Raw genomic sequence first — 13,544 nt, 5'->3', positions numbered from 1 at the left:
GCCTGACTCCAACCATGAGGGCACAGCTTGACGAAGATGGAGGATGACACTAATTTTGTGCACCTCCACATACACCAGTTGTGGATTCTGAATCACAACAGGATCACCAACAGGTGCAGTTTGTGGAGCACCAACCCAATCTACCTCTGGAAGACATAGAGGAGTGATGTGGTAGCGATGGAGGAGAATTGGCTGGGCAAGGGCAAACAATGCACTTCTCAAGTGAATCTGAGAAGCTAGGTCAGTACACATCTGAGCTTTCCCAACCACTCTGGAGCAGCATACAGTGTCCATAGGAACCTCAAGTAGCAGATATCAAAGGTAAACACTTGCAGTTTCCCCATGGGGGAGGTAGCTGTCATCCCTTCCCATTAAATGTCTTTGCTTCTTACATTTTTGCCAAATGGGAAAGAACAGACTGGCACTATGCATAAGGCAGAGCAAGTCAAGGCTTAGCTTCCCAAACTGCTCTAACCTGGAACCACCTAGGTTTGGTCAGGAGGGTTCACATTGCCTGACATGGAGCTAAATCACTGTGAGATCACCTTTAGAGTGATCTTGTAGTTTGTGCTGAGGAGCTGTATTGGGTACCAGTTCTACAGGGCACAGAGTTGCTCCTGGTTGGGCAGGAGGATTACAACAGCCCCTAGCCATAGGAGCAGCACATTTGGCTGCAGAGTTGGCCAAGGCAATGAAGAGGTTTGGACTGAGGATGCTTGAGAAAATGCAGTAAAACTTGATGTCAGCCCCTAGATGTCTGGGAAGTTGTTAGTACACGTACACAGAAGGGTTCCCGAGCACTCGACCATAGTGTGATGGAGTTATATCTACAGGGATGTCTGTTGCCAGCAGGTGGAAGGAGGTCATCCTTCCTCTCAGTACTGGTGGGGCCACACCTGGAGAGCTGTGTTAAGTTCTGGGCTCACCTGCACAAGAAATGTATGGAGCTACTGAAGTTACTCCAGTGAAAGGTGATGAAGGGATTGGAACATCTCCCTTACATGGAAAGGCTGGGATTGGTGGGAATGTTCAGCCTTGTGAAGAGAAGGCTCAGGGGGAATCTCATCAATATGCATAAAAATATGATGGGAGGGAGTGAAGACGAGGGAGCCAAACTCTTCTCAGTGTTGCCCAGTGAGAAGGTGCAAAGTGAAATTCATGAAATCCCATCTAAACACAAGGAAATATGTTTTACTGTGAAGGAGATAAAACACTGGGTTGGGTTGCACAGAGAGGTTTGTGAATTCTCTGTCCTTGGAGATACTCAAAACCCAACTGGACAAAGTCCTGGGCAACTGGCTCTGGCCCTGCTTGAGCAGAAGTTAGGGGGAATGGGGTGGACTAGATGATCTCAAGCGGTTCATTCTAACCTAAGTGGTTGTGTGACCATGGGCAGCCTGTACTCACAGGTCTGGCAAGTGAATTCCAAAACAAAAATGTTGCCCTAAAAGCCCTTAATCCCTTCTGCATCTGCTCCAAAGCCAAGAACAAAGTGTTAAACAAACATTCACTTTCCTTGGAACTACTCTTCTTCTGGGCCTGGTATCAGGGCAGAGTCATTAATCAGGTTAAATAAACAGGTTCTCCTCACAGTCCCAAAGATTCAGCAGGTGACCTGGAACAACCCTTACAACCCAGAGGACACAAGCTGAGCAAAACCAGGGCCATTGCCCTCCTAGAGATGTGAGTTCAGTGACTGGAGCATTGTGCATTTCCTGAAAGAAACAACTCAACACCCTCAATTCTGAAGGAAGGGGTGCACAAGGCTCCAGAGGAAACTCATGCTACTGCGCATAGTGTTTAGCAGTGCTTATCCTGCTGTGCTCCTAAGAATTCCTAGGGCAGTTTCTGCCAGCACTGCCATGCAGCCACTTGTGCTCTTCACAGCCTAGAGGTGTAAAGTAGTTGTATATTTTCTTAATTGCATCATTTTGCTCCTCGTATAGTTATAGATCTGGAATCCCTTATCCCATTCAGTTTTTTTTGGCTATTATACAGGCTCAAGCACAGCGCATATGCTGAAATTGATACAAAACCCTATTTGTGCTTGTGCAAAGTGTATGATGCTGTCCCACATAACATGCTTGTCTCCAAATTGGAGAGACATGAATTTGATGGATGGACCACCTGGTGGGTAAGAGATTGGCTGGACGGTCATGCTCAAAGAGTTGCGGTCAACAGCTCCATGTCCAGGTGGAGATCGGTGACGAGTGGTGTTCCTCATGGCCAAGTACTTGGACTAGCACTATTTAACATCTTTGTTGGTGACATGGACAGTGGGATTGAGGGCACCCTCAGAAAGTTTACTGATGACACCAAGCTGTGTTGTGTGGTCGACAAGATGGAAGGAAGGGATGCCACCCTAAGGGACCTTGACAGGCTTAAGAGGCACGCCTGTGCAAACCTCATGAGGTTCAACAAGGCCAAGTGCAAGGTGCTGCATCTAGGGTGGGACAATCCCAAGCATGAATACAGGCTGGGCAGAGAATGGATTGAGAGCAGCCCTGAGGAGGAGCCAAGGGTGTTGGTGGATGAGAAGCTCAGCATGAACCAGGAATGTGTACTTGCAGCCCAGAAAACCAAACACATATCCTGGGCTGCATCGAAAGAAGCCTGGCCAGCAGGGTGAGGAAGGTGATTCTTCTCTGCTCTTCTGTGCTCTTGTGAGACCGCACCTGGACTACTGTGTTCAGCTCTGGGGCCCCCAGAAGGACATGCAGCTATTAGAACAAATCCAGAGGAGTGCCACGAGGATGATCAAAGGGCTGGAGCACCTCTCATGTGAAGACAGGCTGAGGGAGTTGGGGTTGTTCAGCCTGCAGAAAAGAAGGTTCCAGGGAGACCCTATAGCAGCTTTCCAGTGCTCCAAGGGCACCTACACGAACGACAGGGAAAGACTCTTTAACAGAGAGTATACTGATAGAACAAGGAATAATACTTTTAAAATGAAAGAGGGTAGGTTTAGATCAGGTATAAAGAAATTCTTATCTATGAGGGTGGTGAGGCTCTGGAACAGATTGCCCAGAGAAGCTGTGGATGCCCCATCCCTGGCAGTGCCCAAGGTCAGGATAGATGGGACTTTGGGCAGCCTGTGCTGGTGGGAGGTGTCCCTGCCCATGGGAAGGGGGTTGGAACTTGATGATCTTTAAGGTCCCTTCCAACCCAAACCATTCTGTGATGATTCTATTTCATTGCTGTCTCCAATTTCAGATTCTATGGAATCAAAACAGCTTTTTCATACCACAATTTTTACCATGTGCAAATCTGAAATCCTATCCTGCGTCCAGCTCAACCTCTCCTACTTTTCTGTTAGCTTCATATGATAACATTATGAAAATTTCCACCAGTCTTTGCTGTTTGATAGTTTCAGGTGGTTCCTACTGCAGCTAGCTACTCAAAAATCCTTGTCTGTTCCTGTTTACATCTGTTAACATCCTGTTACCATTCTTCCTAGTATTCCACAAGATGAACTTACATGCTGGAGCTGAATTAACTTTCCCAAATGAGATATTGCTTTTTTTTTTTTAATTTTCTCTCTTGCCCTCTCTGACCTCCACTAAAGCTAAGAACTTCAGCAGAAGGACTGCTTGTATAAACAAGGAGTTTCTTTGTGACCTAAAGCGCAAAGGAGTAAACTCCTGACTTTCACACAGCTCCTTAATATTACTTTATGTTGCAAGATTACTCAGGCAAACTCAGATTTAGTAGTGATTGAAATGTATTGCCACTTCGGGGGTAGATTACAAGGTTGGATTTATGTGATACCTAACAGCTCGTTTTTGATGTGATATGGCAATTGTAGCAACTTGACAAAGATTTGAGAATGGCAAGGTTCAGATTAGACTTACTGCATGGTATCAGAGGGTTCTCAAGTTAGTTGTGCACCTAAGGATTTCCCCCTTATTAGGGTGTAATACTTGCTCTTTCCAATTACGTGGTGGCTGTCAGCAGATGATCATTAAACCTCAAAGAATCTCCCCTGAGAGGCATCCCTTCCAGGGGGAGTTCTTGGGTCACAGCCCACTATGGACCTAGAGAGCCCAAAGGGCTCTTGCTTGGGATCTCTATAGGATCGTTAGACGATTAATTTTTAGCCAGCAATTTTCCATGATTCAGGTCTTTTTCCATTTTGGCTATGAATCAGGTTGTGCAACCCCTCCTTAGCACGTAATTGTGCCTTTGTTGGTTAGTCACATCACAGGAGCTCTAGATACAGCCAGGGAGGCCAGATTGTCCCATGCCTGTAGCATATAGATAACAGGGGGTGTGATGTAGTGTCAGGCTCCACCACACTCTGTAAATAACAGAGAAATGATGCCGTGACAGCTCTTCCCTGAATCATAGGCCAGACATATAGATAACAAAGGAATGATGTGAATGATGCCATGTCAGGCGAGAGCTGCTCCATCACACTTTAGCACAGAGCTTGAAAGAAATTCCTATGCTATTGGATAGATGCAATTTTTGATACTGAAGCCAGTCATCTCCATTCAGTCCTTTAACAAGATCACAGAAGTCTCTTTCCCTTGGTTCTTCTAAAGAAAAGGCCTTCTAGGACTGCTCTAATAATTTGTAACTTTTTTTTTTCTCTCTCTGATTTCCAGCACAGAGTTCCTGCAATTTGCTCTGTGCCAATGCTCTCTGTAAGCTCACACAGCTTCTCATAGTATGTGAGGGGAGGACAGAAGGGGCACTCCTCTCTAGCATACATTTGCTACCCAATTCAAGCGCTCTTAACCACCATTCACAGACTTTTCATCCCTTAGGAACTGCAGTCTGTACACAAGGTTTTAAGGTTATTTTTATTCAGTACAAGTTACGCAGGCTGCACACAATAATACAGGCAAAACCTTACCAGTACTTGTCTGAAAGGATTCCTTTCACAGCCTTTCACTAGGATAAGTGAATTATAAAACTTAATACTGACTAAACTAGTACTTGGCCATTTTTCTTCATCTCTTGACAGTCTCCTAACATCTGCTTTCTTTCTCCTTGCAATGCAGTATCATTGCTTCAAATTCTACTAAAGCAAGCTCTGTTAAGTCCTTTTTAAAATAAAGCAGGCTGGCATAGTACATTTCCTAAATTCATTTGTTTAGCTTCTTGTTCTGGGACTCCTCATTGCAGACAGAGATACTGCTACATGGGAACTCCCAGAAAGCTGGAACCTTCACTTTACAAACTAGGGAAGAATTCAAGATAACCGTCCCCTCCTGGTCAAGCCAAATCCAGTTTCATGACTGCATCGGTATTATAAAATCCAAAGATCGTGCACGAACAAAGAAACAGCCACAAAATAACAGTCAAGCAAAACCACTGATCCAAACTGTTAGCTCTGCTGAGAGTCCTGCGAGAAGTACAGAAGTCTAGCAGGTCTCTTAATAATGGTACGCTTGTTTTTTATTACCCTTCGAACAAGACAGGGAAACCCATAGCCTTGGGGAACTTAAAAGGACGACAGGCATTTGCAGCAAAGGAAATGTTGTTTTGCTACAAAATCCACAAAACAGAAGACAACAATTAAAAAAAATGGAAGCAATATACCATGATTATGAACTTGCACCTCCATTTTCTCAGGTATCTACTGTTTACAGTAGGTTTTTTTCTTTTTTTTTAATTTAAGAAGTCATCACAATGGTATTCCTTTACCAGAGAACAAGACATTCTCAGGTTTGTTTGGGAGCAATAGGATCTTCACTGTAAAACAAGTACTGGTAGCACTTGGAAGGAAAACTGATGGCCTACTCGATGGCAGTGAAAATTCCTAACTTCAGACCTTCCCTTATACCCACCAACATGAGGGAACTGGAAAGATCAGACAGACCAGCTGATGAAGAAATTGGGAATCAGGATGCAGATGGGAACCATGCAGTTTTCATGGTGTGACATCTATTACCTCACTGAGATGGGATGACATATTATAGATGACCAAGTACGAAGACTGAAATATACTGCCAGTATCTGAAATGGATAAGAAGTTACTTTTCTAACTAGGAAGTAGCTGACAGTCCAGTGTGACATTCTTTGAACAGAAATATGACTACAAAGATGAGACCACAGCAATAAAAATCCCACTGTTGCACAGGGTGACAGATCACCAGAGGAAATAACCTCTAAGGCGTTTGTGTACAACCACTGAGGAAAACTGACTTGGCAGTTTCTAAACATAGTTCTTAAACTGAATACTGCAGGTCCTGCCTTCATACCTAACAGGTAGAAACAATGTCTGCATCTCTATTTTGTCCTGCATTATATTTAAGCCTACAGAAAGAGCAACAATTTCTCTAACATTAGTAAACAGGATCTATAAAATTTTATTATTATTATTTTAATTTAATTTATTTATTTTTTAATATTACACACCAGGATCTATAATATAGGCATGGACGGGGATAATTTGCTTTGTGAGACGCTCAAAACACCCTGGAGTGTATTGGTATCTCTCTAAGCCCATTATCTGATGTAGTCATCACATATTTATTGCCTGCAGTTAATCCCATTTGTTCTGAGATCCTGATGATTCACAGGTTTGAACTTGACTACACTTTTAAGAGCTGAAACCAGTTTGGAGCACACTATTTCACTTGCCTGACCCTGGTGTACTATTTAACATTTTGAGCCTATCTCACTTTTATTTTTTAAAAGCTAGTGAGAAGATTCTTGCACCACATCCTTTCATCACTAGAAGCTTATATTTTTTTATATTTTAGCAAAATGAGATCACAGGAAAAGTACAATAAACTACACTTCTGCTTGGAGTAGGACTTTTAACCTAGCCTTTATTTTAAAGACACCCAAATAACTTTTCCAAGTGGTTAGCATGAAGATACCTAGTTTTGGTCATAACAGTTCCCCACTTTTTAATATAGCTTTTTAAACAGCCCTCTTCATCACTGCACCCAATCAATAATCATAGTCTGTTTAAAGAACACCTTCCAAAGTTTTCTTTCCATTGCTACTTTTCCAGATCACAGTATAAAAACTGCAACGCTCCATCAAACCCCAGTCCTTGATCAATAAGGGGCTGTTTGTTCACTTGTTAGCATCCTCATAGAGATTGGGAAAAAACAATTACACAGGAAACAGACTGGGCCTCATGATGTATCCAAAAGGCAGGCAAAGAAATGAGACAAAAAGATAAGAAATAGATCTTAAAACATAACCTAACTGGAAGATTCACCAGAAAAGTATTGTTATCCAAAGAGTTAAGCAGGGAGCCCAAAACATGTACTGATAACTTTACTGTGGTGTGAATTTCATGGAAGCCTGTCAATGATTTTCAAACACCTTGTAACAAATGCTCTCAGAAACTTCTTCCTTTAAAGGGAACGGTAACTAGGGGTTTCTCGTCTCTCTAAGTGGCAAGTGCTTTCTGCCTGTACTAATTTTTTGAAGTCTGAAAAAAGGACAGATAATATTATAAAATAGAATGTAATACTTTACTTTCTGTATAGCGTTTCACCAGTTTGGTAAATCTACAAATGCATAAAATTCAAGCAACATTATCCAATGCAGTCAGAATGGTTCCAAACTCAATCACAAGTAACCCACATTACAGATTTACTATACAGTAAGCAAATGGGTGAAAAACTGTAATTTATTGAAACTCATAACTCAAAAAATATAAGATGCTGTAGTGTACAATATGTTACACAAAGCACCCTAGGGTGCACATTCAAGTCAAGTAATAACTCCATCGCCCCCCAAACCCTGGTACCCTAGTATGTGTTCCATATACAATCATGCACATTTACTCTGCAAGAGGAAGCCCCCAGTATTCTGATGTATTAAATAGCACCAAAATCAGCATAGTTCATTGAGGAAAAAAAAATAGGGAGCTAAATTAACTTGGCCAATACTTTTGACAGATATTATACATTCATGTAATTAAACAGTCTAAACTAACCTAAACAGTGTGTACTGTAACAATTACTGTTCTAATTGAAGTTCTCCCCATATAGCAGTAGTGTAGGCAATCTGCTCTAAGCAAAACTATTTATGTACTTCCTACACAAAGCTCATCTGCCTTTTTTGTTGGAAATAAGTCTATAAGGGACGTGGAAAACTTTGATCTTTCAAGAACAACTACTGGTCTTAAGTAATGAAGTTGTTTTAAGGCAAGGTCTCCACAGTCTGTTAACGCCTTGTCCAAGATAGCCCTCAAATTTTCTAAAGAAGGGGCAGACGATGATTCAGACAACAAGGGCTGGATTTCTGTTAGTTGCCCACGATTATTTTGGGGTATGATTACATTTTTGTCATCCACAAAGCTATTTACTGGCGTACCCCTTTGACTGTCTCCCTCTTTTTGCAAGATTCTATCTACTGGCAACTGCTCAGGGGACTCCCATTCCACCACCTCATCAAAATCATCATCATCGTCATCTTTTTCCTCACTTTCCTGAATAAATTTTAAAAATGAAGACTCAAATCCCATTGGTTTATATGTCTTTAAATCAAATGGTCTGGAGACTGAAGGCTTCTGCAATTTGTCTTTTGTAGCAAAAACTACATTTCTTTTTGCATTTTGAGTAACTGCACTATGCTGACATCCTTCTGTGTCTTTCTCTCTTGGCAATTCCAATTGTAAACTGGAGAAATAAGAACTATTTTCTCTTTCACTATTTTCAGAAAAATCTTCAGTTCTACACATAACTGACTCCCTGACATTATGCTCTTCAAAAGAGCTGGTTTTTGAACTGTGGTTATATTTTAAAGTGCCTGAATACGTAAAGGCACCTGTATCAAAACTTACACTATTTCTTTTTTGGTCTTCATTGCTTACATCTTGATGCTCACAATCAGAATTTGGAACAAGACATTTTTCACTTTCCTGCACATATTCAGGATTAGCTGATACCTCCTCTTTAACCTTTATGCCTTTTTTATCCAAGCCTAAAGCTGTTTCAGAGGAGGTCTGTTTTTCAATCATTATGCCACATTTAACACAAACAACAAGTTTCTGAATCCTTTGCTCTATATACATATTGGTCATCTGATGTGTGCGTTTATAGTGCCTCAATATACTGCTTTCCAATTTGACAACAGATAGACATCCCTGAACCATGCAAGGGTACTGGGTCTGGTTAGACTTCTCTTTACACATTTGTAGGGCTTCCTCTTTTGTTTTGAAATTAATCAAATGCTTTTCTTTACTTCTGCTAACTCTCTTAGATTTTTCTTTTAACTGCTTCCCATTCTGCTTGTTTATGTCAAAAGTGTCTTTCAGATAACTTTGCTCATTTTTATTTTTGTCATGATTATCCTCTTCCTCTTTCTGATTTCCAAAGAGACTATCATAATATTCACTATGTCGAAAATACACATGTTGAGAGTAGTGACTGTAATTTGTGAAAACTCGATCACAGCCGTTAAGGTCACAATGGATTTCAAAATCTTTGTTTATTTTTTCTTCACTAGCATGTTCTTCTACGAGATGCTGTTTAAGCTTATTAAAGGTATAAAATACAGCAGGGCACTGGGCTTGATTACAAGCAAATCTTGCAGATTCAGTTTCAGAAAGCAGTTTTTGATCCTCTAAGTGTTCATTGTGGAAGTCACTGCAATGCTTAGCAAGATCTTTAGAACATAAAAACCGCTTACCACACTCTTTGTGTTTGCATGCAAATATTTTTTTACATTTGACAAGCTCCCTTTTCGTTCTTGCTTTGTCTTTTTCTAAGCAGAGCTGTTCCTTATTATACTGGTGAACAGTCCTATAATGGCGAATCAAACCTTTCTGGTTGGTAAATGCAGAGTTGCAACTTTTATGTATACAATGAAATGGTTTGTGGTACTTATGCAATATGTAACATAAGTTCCCTTTAGCAACTGTTCTTTTACTTCCTCTTCCCTCTCGTGCTTCCAGTTCTTCCCTATGGCTGTCCAGAGATGCTATTTTAGATGATTTTCTTGTTACATTGTCTGTCTCTTCACCGGATTCCAAATCTGTCTCAGAACTACACTCTTCCTTTTTAGGATGACACAGCTGTTCAGAATGGTCTGAATGTTCAATGTATTCAACCTTGGTTGCACAGACAGGTGTTGGAACAGTGCTATTTTTATGCATGTCATCTGTAAATAAGCTTACATGGTCAAATTTGTGAGTTACCCTCTCACAGCCAATTTGATGTTTGTTTCTATAGTGAATTCTAAGGTGTGTTTTTCTTGTAAATGATCTTTGGCAAATATGACACTTAAATGGTGAGTACCGATGCTGGAACATATTTAACTGAAGAACCATTTCCTTTGAATAGTTATGCTTTTTAACATAATGCATTAAGAGAGCTTCTCTGGTCACAAACTCACACGTACACCCTTGACATTCACAGAAAAATGGTTTAGCTGCCAGCTGAGTAAGGTACTGGCTGGGTAAATTTTCGTGTTGCTCTTGAAACTGAAATTTTGAGGTAGTTTCATCTACTACTGACTCAGGGCACTTGGCATCTCTAGATGAGTAGGACTGCAAAGAGCCCAAAAAATGCTTGCTTCTTGAAGAATTCTGCATGTTAGAATTCTTTAAGCTTAGATGTTTCAAGCCTAACATTAGTTCCAACATGTTATCTTCAATATTTGAATCTTTAGAGCTATCATAAAAAGATGTTTCTGGAGAAGAAGGACAAGTTTCTTCCTTGAAGCCACTGTTTCCTTTAACATTTGTATTACAATACAAGCTTTCTGGAGAGTCAGCATTTGTATCTGAACTATGACCTAACTCTGTATTAATGTCTGTAGGGGATTTACTGTCCTGAGCATCACTCAATAGATCAAGAAAGTCTTTAGTTTTCATCTCCATTTTTTTTTTACCTTTGAAGTTATATGGATGAGCCCTGCGAACGTGTTTTTGCATACCTCTGGAGTTCTTGTGCGTGGAACAGCAGCCTTCAAAACCACATGAAAATTTTTTTTCACCAAAGCAAACTGCCACATTGGTACACTGCTGCTTCACATCTGTTGAATGGAAGACTCCTTCCTGGGACATGAGAAAGCCTGGAACTGTTTGACTGTGAGCCAATGTTTCCATCAGTAAAGGAGACACCTGGCCTTGATTTACTGAAGCAGCTGCACTATGGTTCCCACAATGAAGACTGCAATTACTTTCATCATCTAAATCTTCACTATCAGAGAGCACTTCTTCCTTAATCTGTGGAATTTCCTGTGATCTCGTGGGATCCAAGTTTTCATTCTGATTGGAATTTTCAGATTGTTCAAGCAATTGAGACTCTGGAAGATAACTGCATTTGTCTTTTGAAACTGAATCTTCAAGTTTCACTGTTTGCTTCACTTCCCCATTTGACACTGCAATATTATGCACTGCAAGATGATTCTGAAATTCAGTTTTTGAATAATAAAACTTTTTGCAACCAAAGAAGTTGCAGGTGTATGATGCATCTCTGAAATGCTGTGCCTCATGATGGTAAAGTTGCCCTAAATCACTGAAAACAATATTACATCCGTTTAGCTCGCATTTATAACGCAGATCATCATGTGTTTGTTTGTGATTAAGAAGCTCATTAACTGACCCAAATCTAGCATAACAATCCATTGACACACACATATATGGTTGAGGTCCACAATGCACACGTTCATGTTCCCGTAAATGAAAGGATGTCATGAAGTGTCGACGACAAAAAGCGCATTTCTCTCTCCTGTTTTTCATATCCAAGTAGTGTTTTGCGTTCTCATCGTTGTTTTGATGCTCAGCTTTCAGATGTACACTTAAGTATTTGAACTGTTTAAATACTCTAGAACAATCTGTTCCAGGACATGGATAGATGTCTCTGTCTTGTAGCTGGCAATTTTCCAGTTGGCTAAATGTGACATATTCATGTGCATCATTTTCAAATTTTTCAGACTGCTCTGGCTGATACGACTTTTCCTGAAGTGCTGGAGTGGGACTGCTAGAGGCTGTTGTCTTTTGTGGCGATCTCTCTTTTTTCAGTATTATTTTCTTTTTTGGTCTGTGTGTTCTACTAGGTGGCATCTTAACATGTTCCATTACATGAGGTACAAAGAATTCCTTTCTCTTGAACTTTTTAGTACACACAGGACATGTATAAATACCATCTTCCATATGCATCTTAGAATGATGCAATATTCTAGCCTCTATACACTCCCTTTTGCAGAGCACACAAAAAAATTTGTATTGAAGCCATCTCTGGTATCGTTCTGAAGAACCAATAGGTTTTTTTACTCTTGCTTTTTCTTTATGGTAGCCAATTGTGTCTTTTCCATCATAATATTTATGTTCTTTTGCCTCTTCATAGTCACTCAAGAAAGTTTCTAACATGTCGGTTTCATTGATTGACATATTAAAACTTGCATCATCCTCAGAATCTGAGCCCACTTTCCCTAAAAGTTTAAGGCAATGTCGCTTTAAAGTCTTCCAGTCCCAAAATTCAGGATCAAATGGCCAGTATGCTTTTAAAGCTAACAGCAGCTCACAACGGAGTGAGTTTGGAACCAGTGCATTTTCTTCATCAAATTTCTGATCTGGTTGCATATAGAGCTCTTCCAACATATTAAATCCTCCCAATGTTGGCTCAAGCAAGAACTCAGTGAGCTGACAAGCTCTCCTAACTTCAAGGTCTTCTGGCAAAAGGCATGCAATTGTTTTACATACTGATGTCTTCATTTCATCACTTCCACTTGATCTGATCTGAAGGGCTCTCACACACAACAAAACAGACACAGCCAGTCCTGCTTCTTCTGCCTGTTAAAAAAAACAACAAACAGCCACAAAACAAATGTTACCTTTCTGTGATCAGTAGATTCTCTCCCAAACCGTTCTCTGAAAGAACTATGCAATAAAAGCGATAGACTAGAGCACATTCAAAACACATTCAGGTTTCTGAGTGTTATGTGCCCAAGTCACCTCAGCATGCTCTAAAAAATTTAAGTTACTTTACGTGAGCAACCTCTTCTGTTTTTTAAGTGAGTGGATTCATCTTTTAGTGCACTCTGTGGAGAAATCACATTGACTAGTTCAGGGTGTTAGATGTGAAACATCCTTTTTACTCCTGCCTATCTTCATGGACTGACTCAATCACAATTCCTACCTCTCTTCACTCCCTGTCTCTCAATCATATGGAAGTCAGATGCCTAAAAAAAATGGTGTAAGTCTTCCACATAAGGTACTCCTGCAGTATCCACACAGGATATTAATTCACAACATCTGTCAATGTGTAATAAGGAAATTAATGTACACTTGCACCCTGAAACAAAACAACCTTCAACAGCAGAAGCAGTATGAGAGTAAAAAAAATTCCTGATGAAGTTCACTGGAATTTCAACTCCAAACATTTTCTAAGAAGTCTATGCAACTTTGAAATACTGTTCAGTACTATTAGGAAGATATGTAAAATTATTACCCATATGCTGATTTAAAAGAAAAAACAAAAAATACAACAACTTTAAATTCTGCATAGACAAGATTGAAAGTCATTTTGTTCCAAAAGCTGACAAAGTTATACTCTTCAACATAACGAATCTGAGTGTTTTAAGTAATTAGTTATTATTTGTAAAGACAAAATTTATCTGTGAAT

At 40.2% G+C, this 13,544-nt stretch overlaps 1 protein-coding gene across 2 annotated transcripts in view; it reads right to left on the bottom strand.

Annotated features, from left to right (window-relative positions):
• Positions 1 to 7,429: 7,429 nt before the first annotated feature.
• The window catches only part of RLF (RLF zinc finger), a 51,990-nt gene continuing 45,875 nt past the window's right edge, over positions 7,430 to 13,544 (bottom strand). For both annotated transcript variants that reach the window (XM_083810158.1, XM_083810159.1), the window contains one exon: positions 7,430 to 12,712. In XM_083810158.1, the coding sequence (XP_083666284.1) occupies positions 7,997 to 12,712 (4,716 nt within the window). In that variant the 3' untranslated portion in view covers positions 7,430 to 7,996. The remainder of the gene's footprint in view (positions 12,713 to 13,544) is intronic.

This window comes from Anser anser (genome assembly GCF_964211835.1).
Source record: "Anser anser genome assembly, chromosome: 24".
NCBI lineage: Eukaryota > Metazoa > Chordata > Aves > Anseriformes > Anatidae > Anser > Anser anser.
The sequence above is the reverse complement of the archived record's forward strand: the minus strand, read 5'-3'. Positions and strand labels throughout refer to the sequence as shown.